General features: G+C 42.1%; 1 protein-coding gene across 1 annotated transcript in view; it reads right to left on the bottom strand.

The window, feature by feature from the left end:
• The window catches only part of ITGA9 (integrin subunit alpha 9), a 233,419-nt gene that overhangs the window by 158,498 nt on the left and 49,734 nt on the right, over positions 1 to 25,187 (bottom strand). The window contains exons 14-15 of the mRNA XM_026067943.1: positions 23,492 to 23,646; positions 16,786 to 16,946 (exon numbers count right to left, since the gene is read on the bottom strand). Of these exons, the coding sequence (XP_025923728.1) occupies positions 16,786 to 16,946; positions 23,492 to 23,646 (316 nt within the window). The remainder of the gene's footprint in view (positions 1 to 16,785; positions 16,947 to 23,491; positions 23,647 to 25,187) is intronic.

Below are 25,187 nucleotides of genomic sequence, written 5' to 3' on the forward strand. Positions count from 1 at the left end.
CAAATTTTCCACAAGAAACTAATACTTCTTTTGAATAGAAAACTGTTTTTACCTACACATCAGATCAGCTAGGCACCCTCCCAGCCTCTACTGGATGCTTCTCTACAGACAGTAACTTCCCACCACAGTAAAGACCACCTCACAGTTTCTTCCACTCCAACAACCTCTCTCTGAAATTAGTTAGAATTCAGTCTTCCAGAGGGATGGTGCTGCTGTCTTTGTTTCAATCTCTTTCTTTCTTTCTTTCTAATGGCAGATCTAAAATTAGATGGAAAACTCTTTTGGGATGGATTAAGCGGCTTCTATTATTTATCTTGTAGTGAACCCAGTTAATTATCAGGCAGTAAGAATAACCCAAAACAATTAGCTCTACCTGGAACTTTAAAAAAAACCAAACAAACCACCACACACACACACCACAGAACAAAGGAGGAGATGAATTTTCCCATGGCTTTACTTAATAATGCTCATTCACATGTTCTAGCTGTTTTTCCCCTATTTTCCTATGACTATAGTCAAAGATCTGAAAGATTTTAATAGTAACTCTGATAAAGCAAGTGAGTCAGAAAAGTCTTAACACAAAATCTCAGCTCAATTGTTTAACACTGGAACATGAGAACAAACATTTTATCAACACCTTATTCCTTGAGGGACCTGAGAGAAACCCAAGAAAATTTAATACAACTTTTCTGAGATATGGCTAACCACAAAACAAAAAGAACACAAGAATAAACCTATTCACTAGCTCTCAAAGCCACATCAGATATCATTTATCAAAAAATCAAAAGACATTGTTCACATTTTCACCTTCTGACTAAGCTTCACCTTCCACAACAAAATAGGTTTTGTTTCTGTCAGGGAGGGAAAAGGGTTTTCACAGAAGAGTAGGAGAAACATACTCTCCATACCAAGCGGGAAGTACCTCTGGGTATTTAGAGCATAAATAATGCCCAAATTTATTGTGCCTGCACTCCTACAGGTTTGTTTGCAAAAGTGTTGAAGACAGCTGTGGACACCATTAAGAAGCAAAAGCTTCTGGCACTTGGTCCTGGCAGAGTCCAAACACAGACCTCAGCAAGCCCTTTGCTTTAAATTCCCATGCCGCGAAATCTGCCTTCTACACTCCATGATCTGCTCTCCAAGCCTTAAGTGATGACAGGAGAAACGTAAATGAGCTGTACTATTGTGTTCATGTAGATCCCATTTCCAACAAAGCAGGTTTTACCCTTACGCCCACTCAATTTTCAAAAGATGAGGTGTAACATATGACCGGCTTCAAATGCAAGGTAACTTTATAGTCATTTCAAACATGAAAAGCCAGTAGACCATAACAATGCTACCACTAAGCTCCTCAGCAAGAGTACTATAAACTATTTAAAACCATTTAGCTAACATCTTTCACAGCTGTTGAGTTGTTCACCAGGGCGCTGATCCAACTACTGCTGAACCAATAGAAAGGCTAAGACTGACTCCCACAGTACGTCGGTTACCATTTTAAAAGCAAGGTGGGGACATGTAGGACAGCCAGCAGTAATGAAAGAGTACACATTTGCTGAATACGGATAACCATCATATCACATTTTACTGAGGCCAAAGAAAACTCTCAGGATCTGCTTATATAAAAGACTCCTATATCTCTTTAGCATACAACTAGCAGACAGCAAAGACAGGAGTGCATGGTGGCAATTGTGTTGTGCTAGTTTTTATTCCTTTTCACTCGACTAGACCGTCTATGTCTCATGTTGAGATTTACAGCTGAAAATCTTGATTTTTTCTAGTTATTTGACTGCAGGGAGTATGAAAAAAAAATTACTGTGGGTTTTTGACTGTACCACTTCTCTATTCAAGTTGGCTAAAATTCAATCTGATTCACTTAATAAATAGAATATTGGAAACAGATCAGTGCATCATTACTAACTGAGCATTTTTCCTTCTTAAATTGCAAGTAATATCAGACAACACTGGACTGGATTCAGTGGGATTCATTTGGCTAAATGTAGACATCTGGAAGGCAGATGTTCCCTCCAACAAGTTGTCCTTGGCTTTCTTTTGAGTCAGTGGAGGTCTGGTCAATGTAGCCTGACCTGTCTCAGCCTAAGTGTAAAGTGGGCCATGTGAATCATGCCCTAAAAATGCTTGTTGCTCACCACTGATTGTAAGGCCAACCAAAGGTGAGTAGCTATGGGAAGTGTGGCAAAATTAATATCACCCAGCAACGCTCATCAACCTTATTTATGCCCCTACTGCTGTCACTTCCTCTATCAGAAGATCACTGTTGGCATCTTGCGCCAGACAAACACCTTAAAAATGTCTTAAATCATGCTATCTTGTCTTTGGGTGGAATCACACGACTCTCTGTTGGATGTTATTTCATCCCCAGTGACCTGCAGAGCTGCAGCATAACAAGCATTGACGACTGAGCTGCAGTGCAGTGAGCTCAGCATCATCACATAGCCCCTTTGCATTACTGGGAAAGGGATTACATGGAAATACCACTTTCTTCTACAGAAAAGGAAAACTGAACCTGTTTTCAGTATTTCAGCTAAAACCTGAAGACTGTCAACTGAAAACATCCATTTGCAAATGCAACATTAAAACATCAATACACTTTTTAATCACAAATTAAACTCAGGCAGATAGTAACAATGTTTCAATCAGCTGTAGGTGCAGACTTAACAGGTCAAACAAAATAGATCCACATGTATTGTCTTGCAACAACAGGTCACGCGCTGCACTCCATAGTTGCCCTCCAACTAAAGGGCAGGGCTTATTTCAAGCGTCACGCTCACCTTCTCCTCACCATTGCCTCCATAGGGAAGGGCCTGGTATGCTATTTTTGCATGTGGCGGTAAATGCTTCTGTGTGGTATGGCTCAGCTGGTAAAAGTCATGGATAGTTATCCCTCTTCCCCTTTGCAATTACATCCATAAATCTAACTACAGAATATAGCACTTCGTCTACATGAGCTGCAGCCATCTCTCAGTCCCATCGGCTATTTCTCCTTTCTTGGATTACCACAAACTGTGACCATACCGCACTTCACATCCTGACACAACAAGAGGGTACCAGCAGTCGTGACAGACTATCACATCTGAAGGGTGAAGTACCTATGTTCAAATCTATGTTTGTTCATGCCTAGCACAGCAAAGCTCAAGTCTCATTAGGATTTTTTTAGATGCTAGTATAACACACCCTTACTGTTTCTCCTCAAGCAGATGTCTTATAAGCATACTTCTGAACATGTTTTCTCTTTCAAAAAATGTTGTTTTGATTAGGGACAGTTTTTGTAAATATAATTACCACAAAAATGAGCATTGTTCCATCTCCATTAACATGAAGATGGCTGTTCCAAAATAAGAGAAGTGGGGAATGGCAGAAGGCTTTGTTAGTCAGATGTCCACAGTTTAGTCCAGTTTATTACTCAGAAATGCATGGATTTGTATAGAGTAGAGGATAATCTGAAAATACATCAAAAAAAAGCTGAAGAACATGTTATCTGTTCAAAATTGCAAAAGGTACATGAGAAAGCAAAAATTGATCATATCTTTGCTTAACGCTGTTCAGTTATTAACAACTTGGTATCGGTTAAGGTAATCTAGCAGACTCATATGCAGCTTTGTAACCTGTAGCTCCAAAGATTTTTACAGTTGTCAGCAGACAAAATGATTTTAGAAGAGAAGTTGTTTGCAGTGGCAGTACACTAAATTCCTCTGCCAAAACCTGAAGTTGCACGTAGGTCCAGCACAGAGCAATAAGCTGTCTGGATGGAGGGATACATTTGGCAGTAGGCTTCACGACAATCCAGGCCAACTTACATGCCATGCTCTCCAGGGACCATAAACCACGCCGTCTTTGATACTGCTGAGCTGCTGGCAAGGGAAAACTGCTACATAATGCTTGTCCCGCAGCCTGCACCTATCATCCAACCTGGCACTAGAGGAATGCATTCAGCAGAACGAAAAAGAGATTTCATGGTAGTAAAAACAACATTGCTAACAAAATCAGTTCAGCTATGGAAAAGACTTCCCGATATCAAACCTATCAGATTTTGTAACAAGTCCTTGGCAAAATACAAGGCAAAGCATAAGCATTTTATCTGGCTGATTAAGTTACCCTCTACCTCACACATAACATAGGTCTCTAAAAAGTCCTCTAAACCTAAATATAGAGAGAAGCTGGGGGGGGGGGGGAGATTAAAGCTGAAGAGGAAGATGAATAAGAAATACATCATCATATTTTAAACTCATTTAAATAGTCCTTGCATATTGACATAAAAAATAAACATAACAATCTAGTCTGTCACCAATATTGTCGGCTTCATTTTCATACCTACTTAGTTTCATTTCCTGCCTCTCGGCCACTAGCAGAATATCGTACTGTTCAGATAACAAAGAAAGCAGCTAAATCCAAAACAAAACACGAACAGAGAGCTTTACATGAATCCTGGAACGGGTCTTTTCAAGCTTTAGATATTCTCTTTTTCTTAATAAACTGCTTATTATTTCTGACCTTTCTTCCTCATTCCAACTAGTAACTAGAAGGATGAGAACACATATTTCCAGAAACACTCCAACATCTACAGGTTAGCCAGAACCTGTGTAAGAGACAAAAACCTTCTCTTATGGGACCCCAGCCTAAACTTTGCTTTCTCAGAAGATTTATAATTCACATATATATTTCTGGATTATTTTGGAGTGTCTGTTTTAAGAAAAAAGAAAAATGGAAAATAAGAAAAATAGATATTCAAATTTTACTAATTCCTCATTCGTCACGGTAACCGTCTCCTTGCACGTTTTTAGCCCTGAGCACTGTGCTTCTTTATAGCAGGTTCTGTACTGAAGGTGGTCCCTCATCCAGACACAATCCCAACCCCTGGCCTGATGCAGCAGGCCACTAAAGAAATAAACAGGCCGTAGGAGACATTATTATTAAAGGCAGATGCATTGCTGTATTTTATAATCCTGTTGACCATAAGTCCATGGGAAGCGAAGCAGGTAGCAGCACAGCCAGTGTCTGACAGAGGAATTGTGGCCATTTCTGTGCCTGCAGCATACCCCGGAGCAGCGGTTCCCAAACTACACAGGCCCTTGTACAGGCTTCAGGAAGAGAGCTACAGAATTAAACAGCATTTTACCTTTATTACCTTTATGACATTTTCAAGATTGATAATCCAAGAACCACTGCACTAAAGAATTAAGGGCACACATATGGTAAATGCTCAAAAGAGATTAATGGCAATAACACATAAATAAGTGTTAAGCTGGCTGCCCACCATGCAGCTCTCCAAGCCACACTCAGGATTAGTTCTTTCAAGGTAGTGTTAACACCAAAAATAGGATATGTACAGATTATACAGTCAGAAATGTTAGATTTTCAGACAGCTGCCTTGATGGGAAAGGCGGACGGGCACACCAGAAGCTCTGTAAATACATTACGTGCTCATTCCCTGAAGCAAGCATCCTTGTTTTGAACCCACCAGCCCTCAGTTGACACAGGACGTCAGATCACTTTGTTACAGGGAGGAGGGGAAGAGAATTAATGTCAAAAAAGATCAGCAGAAACAACACAGGGCAAAATGAAGACTGTTCCCAAAATAGTAAGGAAAGAAAAATGAGCCATCACAAATATTTAAATTGCTTATATAAAGTTTAAAAATAAATTCTGGCATTTCTCCAAGTTCTTGAAAGGGACAAATGAAAACTAGCCCTTTGGATAATATTTATTGCTTGCAACAGCTACAGTGTCACAGCCGAGTTTCATGCAGGATCTCCATTTCAGGGAAGTCTTTTGCCACAATTGACTAAACATGTATCAGCAAAGCAAAGACACCGACCACACAACCTGCCCAGTAAATTTAGCAGGAAGGAAAATACTAGAGACATGAGCACGGCCTGAACTGGCTTAAACATTCACCTGTCCACTAACCACCCCAGAAACATTTAGTAGGTTCAGGAAAGTTCTGATAACGGTCTGATGTCTTCTGTGAGTGAGGTGAGCTCCTTGTCCCTTGCCGAAGCCTATGACAGTTTTTGGCACTGATTTCTATTGCCAGGGTTGCACAGCTTGCACTATCTTGGCGCAGACTGGGTGTCTGAAGCTGGCCACGTGCCAGGATTTGGGCCTCTCAAAGCAAGCTCGTGATTTCTGCTGCTGCTAGCTGAGAGTGGACGGGGGCAGTTTTCGTGAAACCAATCCCATGAATAAGAGAAGAAAATGGAAACCTCCCCCCCAGCTGCCTTCCTGCAACTGCACCATCGCCAGGTTGAGCCCCCACAGGCACCGCCGAGTCACGGAGGCGCCCACGTGGGGCAAATCCCAGCGGCAGGGACAGGCCTGCCGCTCCGCAGAGACGGCGAGAGGGGAGCAGCGCTCCCAAGCGCAGGGCGCTGCCGGGGGGAGGGATGGCAGCCTTTCCCCAACCAGCCGTTTCTGCTATAACAAAGAAAATTTCCCAGTTGCGCTGGGGGGGTCTCCCACCGCTGATGGGAACTAGGGACTCGCTTACTTTCACAGGGGGAATATTTCACATACAAAACTGGCTTTGTTACCCTGTGAATTTGTCAGGCTTTTGTACTCTACCAGGGCATTAAGCAACAACCTCCTTCAATGGCACATAACCACAAGGACGATTTAGCACCACTCAGGGATCTGCTCAATGATTTGAAAGGACTAGTTTCTAACTACCACAGCTACATGAAACCACCCGTTTTCTCTGAATAAAGAAGATCTTTATGAGAAAACAATAACAAAAAAAAAAAGTGTTCTGCTTTATAATTTTTGGTTCTGGTCTCAAAGCTTTTGTACCCACTTTGGAGCTTGAAGCACAAAGTCAAAAGTGCCCAGCTTGTGTCATTCCAACACCTTTGCTCCTACTGTGCTTGCAGAAGCAGCTGCCACGAATTTCCTTACCATCTTAAGGACTGAAAACCTCAATGCTGCCTAAAAGCTTTCACTAGATCTTAAAGTAAATCTCAGATATCCAGTCAGTTCTCAAAGTGTCAATGCTCCCTTGCTTGCTCACAGTGAAAAGGGGGAAATGAAAGAGGATAAAGCTTTACATCTATTTCATCTTCCTTTTTACCCCTTAGAACCAGATGTAGTTTCCGGCATTTCAATTTTCCCATCCTTTCGAGCTTACAGAGCAAGTGGATGAGCCAAACTTGCATGCAAAGTGACAGAGCTTAAACTCTTACACGGAAAGGATTTTAAAAGTCATTCCATCAGACCATTGTCCCCATACACTTGGGCTCCACTGAAGCCACTTTTCCATGGCTAATGGTATGTCTGACTTAGTGCTTTCTATATCCTAGTAGGCCAAAAATATGTGAAACAAGATATAAGTTCAAATAAGACATACCCTGCTGTAACTTAAATCTTTGTTAGTGGTTTCTACTTTTACACCCTCTTCTTCTCACCAAAGTTACATTAATGTCAATTCCCCTACACTCAGCTTTGCCAAATGAGAAGCTGTGTGATTGCTTATAGGACAAAAATTTCTAAATCATGGCAAGTTTAACCAATTACTTTTTWAATTTATTTTGCATCTAAGGAAGTCTTAAGTTATGCACTGCATGTACCAAAAGAAGGAAAGAGTAAATTTAATGTACTCAGATTAGATTCCCTCAGGTTTAGAGCTAACCCTTTACATTTCAGTCTAGGATTTAATGTTAGACGCAGGACAAAAATGCAATGCAAGCTCTTACAGGATTCTCGAATTTTTTATTATTATTTGCTATTACGGAAGCACCCAGACCCTGCCAGGACCAGAACCTTATTGTACTGGGCATGTTCACATATCAGAGTAAAACATACAAATAAGTGAAGATTAAAAAACAACAACAAAAACAACAAAAAACAAAAAACACACACAAAGCAGCTAGAAGAACAAGATGGCAATAAAACAGTCTAATATGATACTACATGCAGAGCACACAAAATATCTGTTCATTATTAAGTATTTTTCAGGTTTTCAAGGCAAAGATAAACTTTCAAAAGTAATTTCATAGAGGACTTTAAAGTTATTTACAGGTACCTGCTCTTGCATACAAAAGAAATCACGAACACTAGCAGATATAACTTCGACAGGATAAGTGGTCAATACCTCAACAAAAAAGGCCAATGAGAAGATGTTCTGGTTATATTTTCTGTGAAACACTAAAGTTGCTACCTCATGTTCTTGGTACAATCTGATCAGATTCTACTACTAAAAAAGGAATTTAACATTATGAGCCAGCTTTGAGGATAGGATCTTCTTCGAAAATAAGCACCCTTTTGAAAGCTTTTCCCAAAATAAAAGTTCTAGTGAAAACAAGCACAGTGGCCACACATTTGATGGAAGAAAAGGTCATTCTAGAAGCGCAACACACCGCACTGGAGAAGTGTGAGCTAATATGCCTAATGTATCCAATTCATAAGAATATCTTGTATATAAGGTTGGGAAACAAGTGGAAACATACACCATCAAGTCAAAAAAAGATACATTAGCCTGATTCAAAATACTCCATGGGCAAGTGGAAAATAGTTCTATCCAACATGCAGGTAAGCACCGATTTCAAATTTTCAGGGGAGTGCAGCTGCTAATGTAGGTGGCTTGCGGGTTCCAGGTACAGAATACTAAAAGTTCCCTAAAACAAGTGGGACTCCTGAGGAGAGGTCACGGAGCTCTACAAGCAGAAACAATATTTACATTTCACAACAATCGAGGGTACAACTTTTCATCACTAGCACAACCACGCTGGCTGTAATTAGCCTTTGTGTAGTGCAGGGTGGGGCGGGGTGAGGTGAGGGTTACAGCCCAGGAAAGGGCTTTTCCTCAACCGGTTTTGAACCTTGGGAGTTCAGGATGAATGCTGTCCCGTAACTGAAGGTATATGGCAGGGAAGAAAGGGAGAGAAGGCACTTTCTGCCACAAAAGCTCCAAAACTGCAACATATGACCCATGCGTGTCTTCAAACACATTTGCCAGGTACTTTCAATATGAATTACAACACTGGATTAGCATTACCCGTTTGCCATCCAAAGCAAACCAAAGGCAATATCTGCACAAATCTCCCAGGATACCTAAGTCTACTCTGACTATTAAGAGGTTATAGCTTTGGAACACACCCAGAAGCCGCAGCCTTCAAAATTAATTGCTTTCTTTTTAGCCTGGAGAGGAGTTTTTTGTTGGATGTTGTCACTAATGTTTCCTGATGAAGTGTTTTACTCGCTCCTTCCTAAGGGTAACAAAATGAAAGGGTGATAATTTTAGGCACTCCCCACTTTGGACAGGATAAGCTAACCCTGCACATGTGTGTATCCGTGATAACCACACAGGCTGATATTCTTCCATGTGTTATAAACAGGAAAACCACTAAGACAAACAAGCTATTCCCTGTTGTAATTTTGTGTAGCAAGAGTCTGGCATTTGGGATTAAGTGTATTCCCCCCCCAAGTGTAAATTTGTCCCAAAGAAGTACTAATAAACTTTTACAGCACAATGTGCCATCATATGTTCAGCTTATATCACACTGTACAAAAAAAACAAGCTTAGAAAGTTTCTAAAACAGTAGTGTTGTCTTCTTTGTAGCTTATCTCCACCTGAAAAAACAACCTCTTTGGTTAACCAGGAGTGCCCAAAAAAGCAAAAAATTCCTTTCCATCATTACCTGCCTTTTGAAATGACTTTTTCGAGCACAAAGTGCAGCACCTCTTATCTCTGTTTGGACATTCATTTCCTCACAGTGCCATCACTGGGAAATGCAATGAATTCTCTAAGACCAAAGCCCCAGGTGCGACCTCTCCAAACCATGAGTGCTGGTATCTTCTCTCATCCTCTGTCCAGGGCTAAATCTGCCCCTCCTGGGCCTCCAAGAGGTTTAATCTGCAAATGAAATCTATTTCTGAGGGACTGCAGTATCAAACAAGATGTATCAGTGGGCAGGAAATAAAATTAGATATATGGCTGCTACTGTATGTTTAAGAAGTGCTATTAAATGCCATCCTTCATGTAGACTTTACATGCAACAAAAGTAATTCTCAACTCAGTTAAAGTTTAAGAAATGCCTATTCTTGAGGCACTCTACTAGAAAAAAACCCTCACATTTCTTTCCCACTCCAGAACATATCAAAGGGACAAGTATATCAAGGGGCTCAAGATTAAATATTTGGATCCCTTTAGGGTTTAGCAGCGAACACTGCAGTTGAAAACACAGCAGGTAAAAAGAAATACAAGGCGGGCAAAGCAGAATTTCAGCAGCCACTGTGCATGAAATCTACTGACTGAGCCTTCTCAAGAGGATTTTTTTTTTCATTTCACAAGCATAAAATCTCTCTAAATCAGTTTTATAAATGAGATTAACTAGGCACTTTGTCATACAGCAGGTCTACCAGATCAACTAAGTTTCTGCCTGGGCCTTTTTCATACAAAAGGTCAAAGAAAAAGGGGAATTAATAAGTAAAATTAGCTACCTTGCTGCTGAGGGCCAAAATTTGAAATGAGAGAGTTTGGGGGGAGTTTTGTACCTGTGTCCCACTAGCTTCAGGGACACAGGACTCTTTGGGCTACCAAACGGCCTTAAAGCTACACTGCTGAGGACAGCAAAGCCCCCCAAAAGTTAATAGCACAGTATCTTTCATGATTTGCTGTCCTGCACAGCAGTGCTACCAGCCTTAGCACACACATTTCAACAGCCTATGTATCTTACAGCATTTAGCCACTTGTAGCAAGGGTCCCCTCTGAAAAGGTGCTAAGCATGTTTGGCTGCTATATTTTGGCCACATTGTGCAGGACAGTTTTGACTCTGAGTTCACGCTTTAAAGATAGTCTTGGCCTTCTCTTGGTGAACCTTGCAAAATTTTGCAAAAGGCAGAAGACCTACATGGTCATTGATAATACGTAAATCTTGACACATTTCATGCTCAGCTCAAATAAGTCAGTCTTCCCACCAACTTCTAACACTCTCTTTCCAGTACATCTAAATCCCTGCATTTAAGACACAATGAAAAGGAACCCAAAGCTCTGCAGCTAAGAACTGTTGTTTCCTCTCCCATATGAGTTTCTCAGTAAAGAAGCAGCTTCTCCTTTCCCTGGTTTATTTTTCAAGGTGAGACATCAGCTCTACACAGTGCTGGCCAGCAAAAAAAGGAGAGGGCTGATCGCTTTATATCAGAGTGAGATGACACAAAACACTGCATTTATTTTGYGAACAGCTTTGCTGTTCTCAACCCACTCAGTCCTGCTGAAGGGAATGCAGGCTAATTAGCCTGTGTTAATAGATTATGAGCATGTTTTGTGCAGTTTTGGAAGACAGACTTGTCCATGAAGTTATACTTCTGTAAATAAACCTCTCTGTCTAAAGATCGCCCCACCTATCCCACAGCCCTTTGAGACTGAACATATGCTGTGACTGTCTGGCTCAGCCTGATAGTTTCTCCAGTCAGCTCAGCAAAAGGAAGAAAAGAAGGAAAAGAAAAAAACAAACACACACGAACAACCCAAAGATATCAGCTCTGCTACTGGTATTGAGCTCTGAATCTCACTGTAGTTATCATTCCTGGCAAAGCTACACAGCAGCTTTCATCTTACTTATATAGATTATACACTTCCTGCTGAAGGCAGCAACAGGTTATTGCTCTCTTTGTCTGCCCAGCAGTCTGTCTTGTGAAATTCTAGATATTCATGACTAATTTTTCATTTTTCAGTCTCTACTTCAAATATTATCCCCTGGCTTGCTCCAGTTTCTCTCTTCTCCCTCACGCACACTGGTTTCCCATGATGCATTCACTCTGCTTTGGTTCAAGGGGGAGGAGGAGAGAGAAGCAAGCAGGGCCAGCTGGTTCACTCCCAAGTGGAGTTTCACTCCATGAAGGACCAGCTATCACCTCCTTCCTTGCAAAACAGCAGTTACTATCTACACAGGCAATATGACCCATCGCTTAGTGCCTATGTCTCACACAGGCTTCGCATCAAACAGGAGCAACCAGGCTCAGTCTGAAGCAACCAAGCCTAAGCTCAGCACTTCAGCAACAAGCTCTGCCCATAAAAACCTCCTCCAGAAGGTCACAGCTACAATGGCTTTGTGCTGACAGTGATGGACAAACCTTCAAACTAAGCTCCTGGCTGAGCTGCTCTGGCTGTGTCTCCGTTCTGTAGCACCACCAGCCAAATCTAGTGCTCATTTCCACCTTAACACAGAGATGTTAATTCACACACAGACACATTTCAGAAGAAAGCATTTCTGGCACACGATCACAGTGATACCATCTCTGCGTCACTTGTGACGGTGAGACGGTCTAACTGCTTTGCTATCAGGACTCCAAGAAAGAGCCAGACCACTGTGCATTAAGAATAAAAGACCGTTTTTAATATATACATCTCCCTTCAATAAGATCAAACAGCTACAGAGAGAGAGAGAGAGAGAGAGAGAGAGATGATAACAACCATAAACAATGACTAAAGTCAATGAGCACTGGAGACTGAACCATGAGAGATCGGTAGCCTGGAGTCTCTGTGGAGACCAGAGGTAACAGTGATCCAAGGCAAAGGCCAGAGATGCAAAAAGGTGAATCTTTGTCTACAGAATTCAGCAGTGAACAAAAACACATAGTGGTGTGATTTCTGCACTTTGTTGTATCCCTGGCTGTACATGCGCAGCACGACCCCCTTGCCTGTGTGCCGTTATACACCACCCTCCACGTCCTCCCCTTCTCAGCTCCATCCTCCCCAGAGCCATGGCCAGAGCCAGCAAGAGTTAACTCGATAAGCAACGTGAGACCACTCAACACAACCAGACACTCTCCGAGATAAAGATCGCTGGAAAACATAAGTGCTGTGTCTGGTTTAATTGTGTACCACGACTGCTGATGGCATTTGAAGCTATTAAAACCATCGTTTTGAAAAAGGACAGCAATGATTGGTAGCAACAATAGCCCAGCTGGTGCTGGGCTCAATGCACTAAGAAACCAGGGGGTGATTTTTTTTCTTTTTCTTAAATACAGCAATCATATGAGGAGCTTTCACCATCATCATTATATTGTAACTTTGTGATAAATTGTAGAAGACAAGATTTTATCCCATATAAATCTGCAGCCACTACATGATTTGCTATCTGTGTCAAATGCTCTTGTCCTAACTACTGACAAATCTGTCCTAAATACTAGAGGAACATCCAAAAGCGGTAATCAACCAAGGCAGCTACTGCAAATGGGTAACGAAATTTTCCTCAGAGCTTATGTCCTGATGGTAGCATGTAGCAAATACAAAGCTTAAAAGTGTTCCAAGTGTCATCAGTCCAGTGCCATGTGTTAAAAGACCTAAGAGAAAACTATTCATTTCAGCTGCAGGCCCAGATATTCAGCTGAAGCATACAATTTTAAAGCCTCCAAGCCCATTCACTTTCCTCCTCTTCTCTATTTCTGCAACCTTCTGCATCTTCTTCTTTGCCCTCATTTAGCGTCAGGTTCCCATTTCTCATGTTTGTTTGCTGTTCCTTCTACTGAAAAAAATAAATGCTTTTACAAATCAGTTGATCAGATTTAAACCTTTTTTTCCATTTTCCTCTGGCAACACTGATGGGAGGTCACAAAGTAACGCAATGCGCCTTCTGTTACCGGTTTGACCATAGTTCAAGCAGAGGGCCTACACTGCTAGCGCAGTCGCCCAGTGCAGGGGCGGAGGAGGAACTGTCCAGCAGCAGAGGCCTCCCAAGAAACGGCAGGGCATCAGTTAAGCACTAACATGAGAAAACCTGCAATACTCATGAATGTCACAATTAGTGGACACTGGCACCAGCTGCCAGTTCTCTACTGGACATATATAAAAATCAAACCTCCACAGGTTGTTTAAATTAAATCAAATATAGCTTTTGTAGATGGCACCTGAGGCACTATAATAGAAATCACTAATGATACGTACTAAAACGTTCAAGTTTCTTAACTAGAAATCAGAAAATAGGTTCCGGGGGGGGAATGACATCTCTCCTCCCTGCTTCTTCCAGTTCCTCCCGACCCATTTCAGAATCAGACTCAAAACATTTTGCAGTCCCAAAGCATTTCCATTTCATTTTCCACTCTCAACCACATCCTACAAACTTTGAGATTCATTTATCTCAGTCACACAATTATGAGTAAAGTCAGAGATTTTAACACTCTAATTCAATAGCAGAAACGAGAACAATAGCTCCTGCCCTGCTAAGGGACCACAAATAAAATAGGATTCATGCTCAAAGCACAGACTTACTAATTATAAAATAATTTAACGATTATCCCTGTCAGTTCATTTACAGCCTACACCTCTTTTAGTGTTCACTGGGGTGTCTTGGGATAAATCCTGTCAAAAGAAATCACAGCATGCTTGTATAGGCCTAGTTTTTCCACTACTTTTCCCACTCTGTTTTACTCTTCCACCACTCTATAGCTAGATGTTGGTAAGACAGTGCCATCCCGTAAGGCTTGGCACAGGCTTTTATTTCAACAGTCCCACCGATACAGAGCTCTGCTGCTTGCCATTTGGATGGGACACCTTGTCTACCTGGCAGGGACTGCCAGGCTAGCCCACAGGGTTATGCGCAAGCCCGAATAGCTTCTCCATCTCAATCACGGGCACTCCAAAACTGACATCTTCACATTACCGTGTCAGTTGACTTGCCACCAGAAATTGAAACAAACAGTAATAAAGTGAACAGATTACGGACGCAATCGCCAACAACCCAACTTGCCAGGGAGGCCACTTCACCAGGCATATGGTAAAGAAAAGGAAGGAGGAAAGCCTAAGTGAAATACTTGATAAGAAGTACTTAAAGCTCAGATATTTTATCACCCATTCCATCACAAAACTATGCAATCAAGGAGCTTTCTGGTTTGGAGGTTGGGGGGGGGCAGCATGGCAGGGGAGGAATTTTTTACTATCTGTTACTTAAGGATTGACAGCAGCAAAAGATCATGACTCCATTTCCACTCCTCCAGAGCCTGCAGGGCTTTCTTTGATGTTTCTGAATATCAAGTAGCGTCGCAGACCATATCACCTCTCCCGTGAGAGCACGGGGATTATCTTTCTCCACTGCTTTGCACTCTCCCTTACACAGACGAATGACACTTCCTGCTGTTCTTCCAACTGGGAAAAAATAGCTACTTACATCATATAAAAAGTCAGTAGCCTTGTTTTTTGACCAGCTGTTTTGCTTGAAGTTTTTCATATATTTAAATGTGTTTAAATGTTTCTCTTGCCTATAAAAGTCAAATTTTACAGGAATTTTCCAGAAAAATAGTTCTTACCTTTGCGCTTCCAGTATCAGCTATCAATGCTACAATAAATGAAATTGTTTCCTGGCTATATATTTCTCTTTAATGAATTCTGTATGGCACCCAAGAACTACAACAGGGCTGGTGTGAAAGAAATCATTATTGGGTTAGGATAGAAAAGGACACACTTCTTTTCAGTTGAACTCAATACATGAAAGCCTGACTAGATGTGCTCATTTGAGAAAGACCAGAATTAGTAAACTCCAGATCTTCTAAGTAACAGTAATCTCATATGTCTACATTTTCTTTAATGAGCTTTCGACAGCAGAAAGCAAAAGTTGTTCCAGAAGCAAAAAACACAGAAGATACCTAGTCTCTTCTCAGACATACATGCAACCTAATAGGACATCATTGTCTCCTTGGTGGTCTCTTTATTTTATTTCATCTCAACAGCCATGCACAAAAATGTTGATATAAATCAATGGATGAATTTTACCTCCCGTTCTCAGGACTTTTAGGTACAAAAATGTTTCCTGAAAAGGTTTATGCACTTTGGGATTTCCTGACCTGCTGGATTCTCAAAAACAAGACAATGCCAAGTGAAATCCAGTGTATTTAGGTCTGTCTCATTTACAGGAATCCTGTAAATCCTAGACTAAGGAGGATATGCAGCTCACCCACACAACCATACTGCCTCATACTGCTCCCTAAGTTTGTGGTACAGATTAAAGCTAATAAAGGACATATGTGGTTTTAAATCTTCTTTCTATATAATTTTCAAGCCCATTCTATACATTTCATAGCTGAAGGAAAACTAGTTTATTTACTTTGCAAACAGAAGCATACTTGGGTGACATTCCCTCAGCAACAGCTGCCAGACAAAGATAATCAGGATCCCAGCAGGTTGCTGGGAAAAAAAGTTTGTCAAAAGGATGAACAGTTTCTCTTCCACAGTCCCTCTCTACATCCCAGCATGTCTGGGGAGTGCTCCCTATATTCTTAGGTCCATGACACAGACGAAACTAAGTTTACCCCATTGCTGTTTTCAAGGCCAAATGAAATTCGGAGTGCTCTTCAAACCTGAGAGCTCAGTCGTTTCAGACCAGACATAGAGTTATCCTCTCATTTCCATTCAGATTATATCGCCAGCCCCTTGTGTAGACAGAGGAAAACACCTTACACAGAACTAGATATATCAAATTGCTGAGCCTGCTGCTCCTGCCAAAATAAATCTTTGCATCCTTATTTTGAGTATAACACGTGTAACAACCAACCAAACCAAAAAAAAAGAAAAGAAAGAAATCCCACACAAGTGCACCAGATCAAAAGTAAATAAAATACATATTCCTGATAACATCTCAGAGGCCAAAGGTGCACACACTTAAGTCATGCAGAGCAAAGAAGTTCTGAGCCTCCACCCAAAAAATTTCTTCTACCTGTCAGGAAAACCAAGGGCATCTGAGGTCAAACACCATCATTTTAATTGGTTGAATATTTAAAAAAAGAAAAAGGGGTGGGAGAAATTGCAATGAGGCCAATGGTAAATAAGGACAGGAATGAACTGACCTTGACGTATGCTAGGTAATGCTCGCACTTTTCCTGCATATACGACAGTTGTAACTTCTCTGTGATCTGCCCCACTGACTCTCCAGAAGTCACAAAGTAAACTCTGGGTTGTTGGCTCTTTTCCTTCTTTGCCACATCAGCAGTCAAGTTGTAATTCAAACCTGATTTGAAAAGGAAGAAGAAGAAAACAAAGGATGCCAGTTAACAATAGTTATCTTCTAGGGACCTACCAAAGGAGCACATTACCCCCGAGGCATGTGCGCTTGAAGGGTCAGCCCTTGCAGGACTTCAATCAATCACAGAGTTTCCTGTGACTGCGCACAACCAAACCTAATCACTGACATACTCCCAAGTTTTGTGTCGCTACGGTCCCCAGCCCTTCCTGGAGGAAGTTATGGGTAGAAACAGGCACACTAGACACGCACACTAAATAAATAAATAAGTAACACAAAACAAAAAAACAAGAGATGCTTTAACTATTTTCCTGGCAGGAAAGGTAAAAACAAAATGTGAACAACAACAAAACTCAGCTTTGTGTTCCTTCTAAAACAACATAAACTATGCAAATGTCAACCAGAATGTGGCATTTCCTGACAATTATTTTTGTTGATTTGCAATCTTCCTAGCATTTAGGCCTTAACTATGGTCAAAGCCTCACACTCAATAACCCCACTTTTAGATATTGCATCCCTGGAAGTTTATAGAAGACATACCCAGAGCCTAACAAGCTCTCTCTGTAAATCCTCTTTTCTGGCTGTGCTACAGAATCAGTAGCTTAACAAGATCAGTTGATTTGTGACTGCTTGCATTTGTGTCCAAAAGAAAGCTCGTTTGTTATGTTAAGTAGTTGCTTACTGATTGAGTAATCCAAGCTGATTATACATTTTCTCTTGATAAACGCAACACGAGCAAGAGAAGCTGTGAAACTGCAACAGAAGTGTGAACACTCATTTTGCTACCATCTACAGGAAAGCGAAACACAGGCTGTGGGGTCCTTTCACTCGTACAGGTATGGCCTGTATTAATTTCAGCTGATATTAAAGCAATAACGGGAGTACCATGAGATGGCCCACTTATAAATGGCTTCATTAGTTTATAAGCTTGCACATGACACACATGGATTTGCACAGCTGGTACTGGCTATTACACACATAGCATGCTCAGCAATTACTGCTTTTTTATTTATATTTAAGTCCAAAGTGATTTATGCCAGATAAAATACTCCCCATAAATGTAGACAATTCTCTTTAAGCTAGAGTTTTACAGTCAATCGATGTAAGCTTAGCATAGTCTTGCACCAAGGTCTTTTATACCAAATTTCAGCACTTTTTTTTTTTTTTTTGGGGGGGGGGTACTGATAAAAATTCTGATCTAATATTATCCTGTTGTCAACAGTATCACCTCCAATCATTTATTCACTGAAGGTCTGCTACTTTAAAGAATCTATTCAGCCACTTGCAAAATCTGGTGCACAAGTTTCTGTGAACATCCTTAATTCACCTCAGACAGACCTCACTGTGATTGCTATACGGCGCTTTTTGATTAAACACACATTCACAAATTCACACAAAGCAGCCATACAGACACACCTCAAATACCTCAACTGAGGATTTGGCCTAAAGACCATCACAGGGCTCTGCAGGGACTTTTTTTTTTTTTTTTTTTTGCTTGTATTTTGGCAGAGTAACTTGGTCAGCAAGATAACGCCCTGAAAGGGTTTCATCCTCTGGCCAGCTCAGCACCTAAAATCCTCACTGTAGCGGTGTTTGCTCCATGCTACCAAGCAGCACCACCTAAAACATAACGTTGGGTCTAGCCCGTTTTTAAGATCCCAGCGGGCTCTTCTAAAACAATTTTTTTGTTTTGAGTGCACAGCTCCCACACCCATCCCCAACTGTCTCCTTTCCGCTGTCAAGACCTCACATGCACACACGCGTGCCGAGAGCTGCCTCTGCATCCTGAGACCAGAGAGAGGAAAATCTGCTAGCAAACCCAGGCCCTGCGTAGGCAGGGAGGGTAAAAAAACACCCTGCCGAGACCTGCAGCCCTCTTCAAAGGAAAAGATGAGCCCCGGCCCCGGAGGGACCCGGCGCAGCACAGCCCGCCCGGCACTCAGCCGCCTCAGCTCGGCAGCCATCACGCTGACGCCTTTAAGGCCCCCCAAGGAAAGGCAGCGTCTCCTTAATGCTACGGGAGCCCTGGCTGCAGGAGGGCACAGAGACCGCGAGCCCCGCGCCAGGACTCGAAGCGAAGAAATCCCAGCTACCGTCTTCCCTGAGCCGGCAGCGGATGTTTTCCATCACGCAGTCCAGTTCCCGTCTCTCCCGCCCCCCCACCAAGCTTTATTTTGACAACTTGTTTCTATGTTATACCCAGTGATGTCACATCAGTGGAAAAACTGAAATATCATGAGTAAGGGTTTTTTTTCTTTTCTTTTCTTTTTTTCTTTCTTTTTAAATCCCCCCTGCCTCTCCTTCATTGCTTCCAAAAAGCAGCCAGGGTGGGCAGGCAAGCAGCCGAACCTCGCCCCGCTGCTGGTTTCGGCTCTCCCTAGGAGCTTCGCTACCGAATTAACTCTCGCAGGCAATGCCTCCAGGATGTGCGAGGCAGCTTTAAACACATGTGGTTAGAAAACATGTTTATTGGGATCTGCCCACCCACTTTCACATCATCAAAACAAAACTCCGCCACGGATTCGATGTGCTTAGATGAAGGGCTTTGGGGTTTTTTTAAATGACTATTCCTTTCCCAGAACTAGCGTTAAAAGCTCCGTCTGGGGATGTTTTTGTCCTTTCTGCAAGAGGAGCATGAGCTGGCAGAGCAGGCAAGATACTCCAGCCAGTGCCTGACCGCCCCAGCAATGCACTTGCTGCGTCGATGGCAGCAGGCATTTTATACTGCATTTTCTTTCCCAAGTGGCACATCTGCTGCCCAGGGCTGAAGGCAGCCATGGCATGGACAGGAGTGAGGAAAACGCGAAACAGAACCGCTGTATCCCGTGAGCCGAAATATATACCGCAGTGGACCGGGCTAACGGCGGGGTTACGCACCCCGAGCCCCGCAGCAAGTCCTTTCCTGGCCCGCTCCAGGATGCTACGGCGCACCCGAAGCACATGGCAAAGCACTCAGCAGGAATGAACACAGCCGTAAGTGCTTGTTAAACTAGTAGCTATAGCACTGATTCTGGGGCGGGGGGAAAAAAAACAGGGAGAAAACAGATTATTTCCTTATTAAACAATATGGAAAAGCCACCAGCAGAGGAAGGTACCTCTTTGCCTTCTCTAACAGTAATCATGAGAATAAAATGATTCGTGAACTTTGCTTACAAAGAAAATTCTTAAGTACCAAAAATATTTTTAAAATTGCCCTAGCAAATGACAGTGTACGTAGGACATTCCACCCATCCTCCTCCAACAGCTTTCTTTTCCCTTACTTTAAACTTTGTTTCAAATCCTTTCTCACAGTGTTTTCCCCTAGCTTCTCAATAGGAAGCCATCCCTGCTGCTTGGGTACATGCTGGAGAACATATCCCTGCAGCAACACGGTTTCTGCGGCATTCAGACTGCAGTACTGATTCAGGCCTACGAGCAAAGAGACTGGAAGAATGAGGAGAGACGGGAATAACACTCCCACATCAAACTCTGGCATGATACAGGCAAGAAATGGAGTGTCCATTTTCGTCAGGTTTTGGAGAAGTCAGGTATGTCCTAGAAACATATCCCAAGTAAAATTCCAACCCACCTGTTATTCCATACCAAATCAAGCGTTAGTCTTCCAGGCAACAAAATTTGGGATATCCAGAGTTCCCTAGCAATGGATCACTGCACAAATGATACACATCCAAAGCGAAGAGTACAGAGGAAGGTCTTTGAAGAGGTTTCTAATGCATCTGCCTAGCTCTAACCAAAACCCTTTCTTTTCACAACCACTACAATTCATCTAATTGTTACACTGGCATTTAAATTTTCTTTTCTTTGTAAAGGAAATTATCCAGATTGTGGACACAAGTTTATTTCCATTCTCCTGTGGGGATGAATGCAGTAATAGTCCTTAATACATGGGAGATACCAGCAGCCTCCGTTTTCTTGCTCTAGTCACCCAGAACTGCACAAATTGAACAGAGAAGGGCCTCACCCAGGCCAGGAGAGGCCTTCTTCTCACCCCTGCTCCTCCTGAGCTGTAGCTCAGCCTGATGCTTACCAAGCTAAAGGCGTCACGTCATTAAATGTAGGCAGGGGTAGATGAAGCATCAGACACTACTGGACAACGAAACTGTGGTGATGCTGCAGCACACACATGCTTAGTCCAGTCCACAACAGAGGAGAGCCACAGCAGTGAATAGCAGCAGAGCGGGATGTGGTCCATGTTTCAGCCACAGTATGTACACAGGGCCCTGAGGAAGCTTTGACCATTATTTCCAGTATGGGCTAGAGTCCTTGTTGTCATGTCTTCATCAATATTGCGAGTCTATCCTGCAAGCTCACCACCTGCTGTGGAAACATGCTGCACGCCAGCAGCTAAATAAGACCTAAATTCAACCCATTTCCTACTGTAGAGGAAGCTCAAGGGGAAGGATTAAGCATTTCCTGCCAGTTCAAGATTTTTTATTTTTATTTTTTTTAAAGAACAAAGTATGTAATACATACATATTTGCCTTACTCAGGAAAGCTGCTTCCGTTCCTTCTCACCTTGCAAGTGCTGCAAGCAAAAGCAGCTGTTGCAGAAGGAGAGCGTGCCATGAACCATTCTGCAAATACACAGACCCCAGAGGAGACATAATGGCAGCCCCTCAAGTAAGGGAGGGGCAGCCTGAGCGAGACCCTGAGGTTAAAAAGTTAAAACTAAAACGCCTTATTTCTCACACATCCAAAAGGTACCACAACTGAGGTTGCCTCTGTTAGTGGACGTACAACTAGAAACTCAGCTCTCTAATATGCACTGAGACAGAGCGAAGGGTCCAACAACAACTGCCAACCAGCGTGAAGCACATGCTTCACTTGTTTGTTCAGACACAACCGTTTCAGCTATAAATTGAGACTTCTGAAGATGGTAGTCTGCAAAAAGTGTCCACAAGAAGGATGGGAATCATACTGCCACTGGCAGCATCAAGTAATATCAATAAACACAGATCATCTGATAGCTGTTACATGACCAACAGTATGCAGCTAGCACTGGGGCGGCAGAAAGGTTTTATATATAAATGTCAGGCACTGCAAGATGAAGACAGCTTTCCTTTACATGTCAGTTAATGAAATAAATAATCACATATTCAAATAAACTTTTTAGACACACATTTGCCATAGAAGAACACTGCCTGCATGTTCAGTTATTTTCTAAGTATTTTGTAGTAGGTGACCAACTTCAGCTGGCCAAAAGTAATGGCAATGGCCCAGATTTTCACCAGTAACCAGCAGTTCTGAGCATCCAAACTGAGCAGTCTTAAGGGAGCTGCATTTTCAAAAAAGCACTATGTTCTCACTGTCTATCAAATTGTTCCCAGGCATCTGAAGCTGAGGCAACCTCAAAGCCACTGTCACAAAACTTTGACACAGCAAATTAACACCTCCTTACTCCTTTCAGTGCCCCAACTGGACAGTGATGTATTTAGAGGAATACTCTACTTTTTCCACATTTAACCATGCAAGAGAAGAGCAGTTGCAGTATTTCCATGAACTGTTCCATGCTTTGTTTATTGATACTCTGCAACTAGGACATAATTAAAATGGATTGACTGTTAGAGTACAAACTGAAACTGAAACCTTATTTGAGATACCGTATCCAAATCATACCCCCAAGGGTTTTTACACAGTTAGATAATTCTGGCTGCAATGTTTTCAATATAAATTGCTTTCCTAAAGGCATTGTATAAAAGGACAATGGTTGGAAGTTTTATAATCATCTACTTAATAGTAAAAAAATTCTCTGCAATGAGATGGATGTTACTTGCCAAAGAAGATGCACATCTGCTTTCACCACAACATTGATCACCAAGGGTTCAGTCTGCATGACAAAGCAAGGCAATTCAGCCAGCTCTTACAAGTCATGATGAAGCAAGGTCTTTTCCAAAAATGGAGGAAATTATATTTAAAATGAGAAAAAGGCAGCTCATTTCTTAGCCACAGGTCAAGAGATATGAAATTAAAGCAAAGGAAACATTTTAAACAGTGCCCCCAGGAACATAAGAAAACCTAGAAATTCAGTAGACTAAACCGATTTTCAGAAAGGAATCAACAGTCCTGGAGCACCTAGAGCTAAGAGTTTTCTAACTGACTGAGTAGCAAGCAGTACAAAAAGACACTTTACCAAAGTAGACACTTGTCTGCTGAGAGTTCCTCAGAGTTTACAGGAAGGAAAAAGTGCAAAACCAGAACCCGAAGTCACAGTTGCACCTATCAATTAGAATCAAGAGGAAACTCAAATTTGAGCAGCTCCATTTCTTTGAGCTATATAGGCAACAGTGAGAGCAATCCCAACAAGCAGCTTCTAGTCCTTCCTCTCTTCCCACTCAGACAGAGTAAGCAAGAAGCCTGTTTCCTCCTTAATTGTCTCACTTAAAATCCAAATACTGTAGGCCCTGCAACCTAGGGAAAAGAAAGCTCTTGGAGGAGGATGGGTGGAATGTCCTATGTACGCTGTCATTTGCTAGGCAATTTTAAAACCATACTTGTTGGTACGCCCACGCCCTGGGTTGGTGAAGGTACATTACCTATTTCTCCAGGAACATGCTTGCCACTGAAGTGAAAGCATGCTGTGACATTGAGGCAGTTCACCGGCTGCAAGCCGTCATGGCACTGAGGAGCTGTGATGTTGATGGATGCTGGCAGGAAGATAGAAATGTCCATGGTAATGACAGGCCTAGATCTGGAGATTGAGAAAGAAGTGGAATTTAGTGACAAATCAGGGGGAAGTTTCTCAGTCAAAGGGAAATAAAAATAATTCAGTAAACTGCACAGTTTCAAGCAGGCATTAAAAATAAAAGAAAGCATATGAACTTTAAGACAATTAGCACTTTACCTAACCAGCAAGGACAAGTAGTGTATGATTGAAGAAAAAAAAAAAAAATTCAGTATTAGCTTGAAGTTACTAAACAATGGTAAGATATTTAGACTGCAGGCAGGTATCTGGTAAAACTGATAATAAATAATCGTCTCCAGCAAAAGATGCACAAAGTCTGATGACTGGAGAGGATAATAAAAACAGCACTTTAGCAAAGAAAGACAACAACCTCATGCCAGTGCAATTGCTAGCTAAGGGGCCTGAATGGTTAGGGAAGGGTAAGCAGAGACCTTGATATTACCACAGAAACAGCTGAATTTGTGAACTGACAGTCAAGGAGGGTGCATAGGGGTAAGAGATGAATTCACATGTAATTTTTCTTGCAGTGTAAGAGGGACAACAGACACCACGGTCATGTTTTCTAGAAGAGGGAACACTTGGTTAATTCCCTCCTGACGCTGAGTTGAATACTCTTTTGCCTTTGCAGAACCCTGTTTTGAGAGTTACCCGGTGCCCGGCAAATGAAAGCAGAGGGCCAGCAGGGCTGCAGCAGGTCTCCCACCCCGTGACACCCGAGTGCAGAGAGCCTGAGAGACGCAGCTGGGAAATCCAGGCTGCCTGAGCCGTGCTAGCACAGGATCCCAGCCCAAGAATTCACCAAGTGTTATTATTCTTCATGGCCTCAATTCCGTACGTGTTCGGGGTGAACACGCTCTTTCAAAACCAACTTGAATAGTAAAAAATGTGCAGCGACCAGCAGATTCGTTTCTAAAGTAGCTCCAGCAGCCACCCAGAGCCAGACTGTGTAAGCAAACCACTTCAGGACTCACTCTCCAAACACCACTTAATTTGGAGGTGGGGGAAGATGGGGAAGAAGAGAGCGGGGATTGTGGTTACAACTAATTTGTATCAACTGGAATAAGATTAACAGCAGTCTCCGAGACAGCTGCTCAGTCTCTCTTACCGCAGCCTAAAACAACAGTGCAAGTTAGCCTTTCAAGATGAAGGATGAAGACAAATGCCACCCCTAGAAATATATACAGTAAAGGGGTAAAAAAGGGGGAAGAAAAAGGAAAAAGCAGGAAAAAGAATGAGCTTCCTAGGATCATTTCACACTGTGGAAGAAACCTCTTTCCAAATTCTTGGGGAGACATGAAAGAATAAATGCTATAATTGATATAGAAAAAAAATATATTTCTCCAGCTATGATGCACTGTCTGATTTTTCCTTAAGGTTAACATTCTTGGTTATTCACTGGAAAAAAACAATGCATTTGTCAAACAGCTATACACACACGTGAGCAATATTGCAACTACCATCCGCCCCAAGTCACGGCGGCTTCCACAAAAGCCTTTAACATCACTTGGCAAAACACTTGCTGGTTTTGGCCAAAGGACTTCACAAAA

This window comes from Apteryx rowi, unplaced genomic scaffold (assembly GCF_003343035.1).
Source record: "Apteryx rowi isolate R43461 unplaced genomic scaffold, aptRow1 scaffold_265, whole genome shotgun sequence".
NCBI classification, from domain to species: domain Eukaryota; kingdom Metazoa; phylum Chordata; class Aves; order Apterygiformes; family Apterygidae; genus Apteryx; species Apteryx rowi.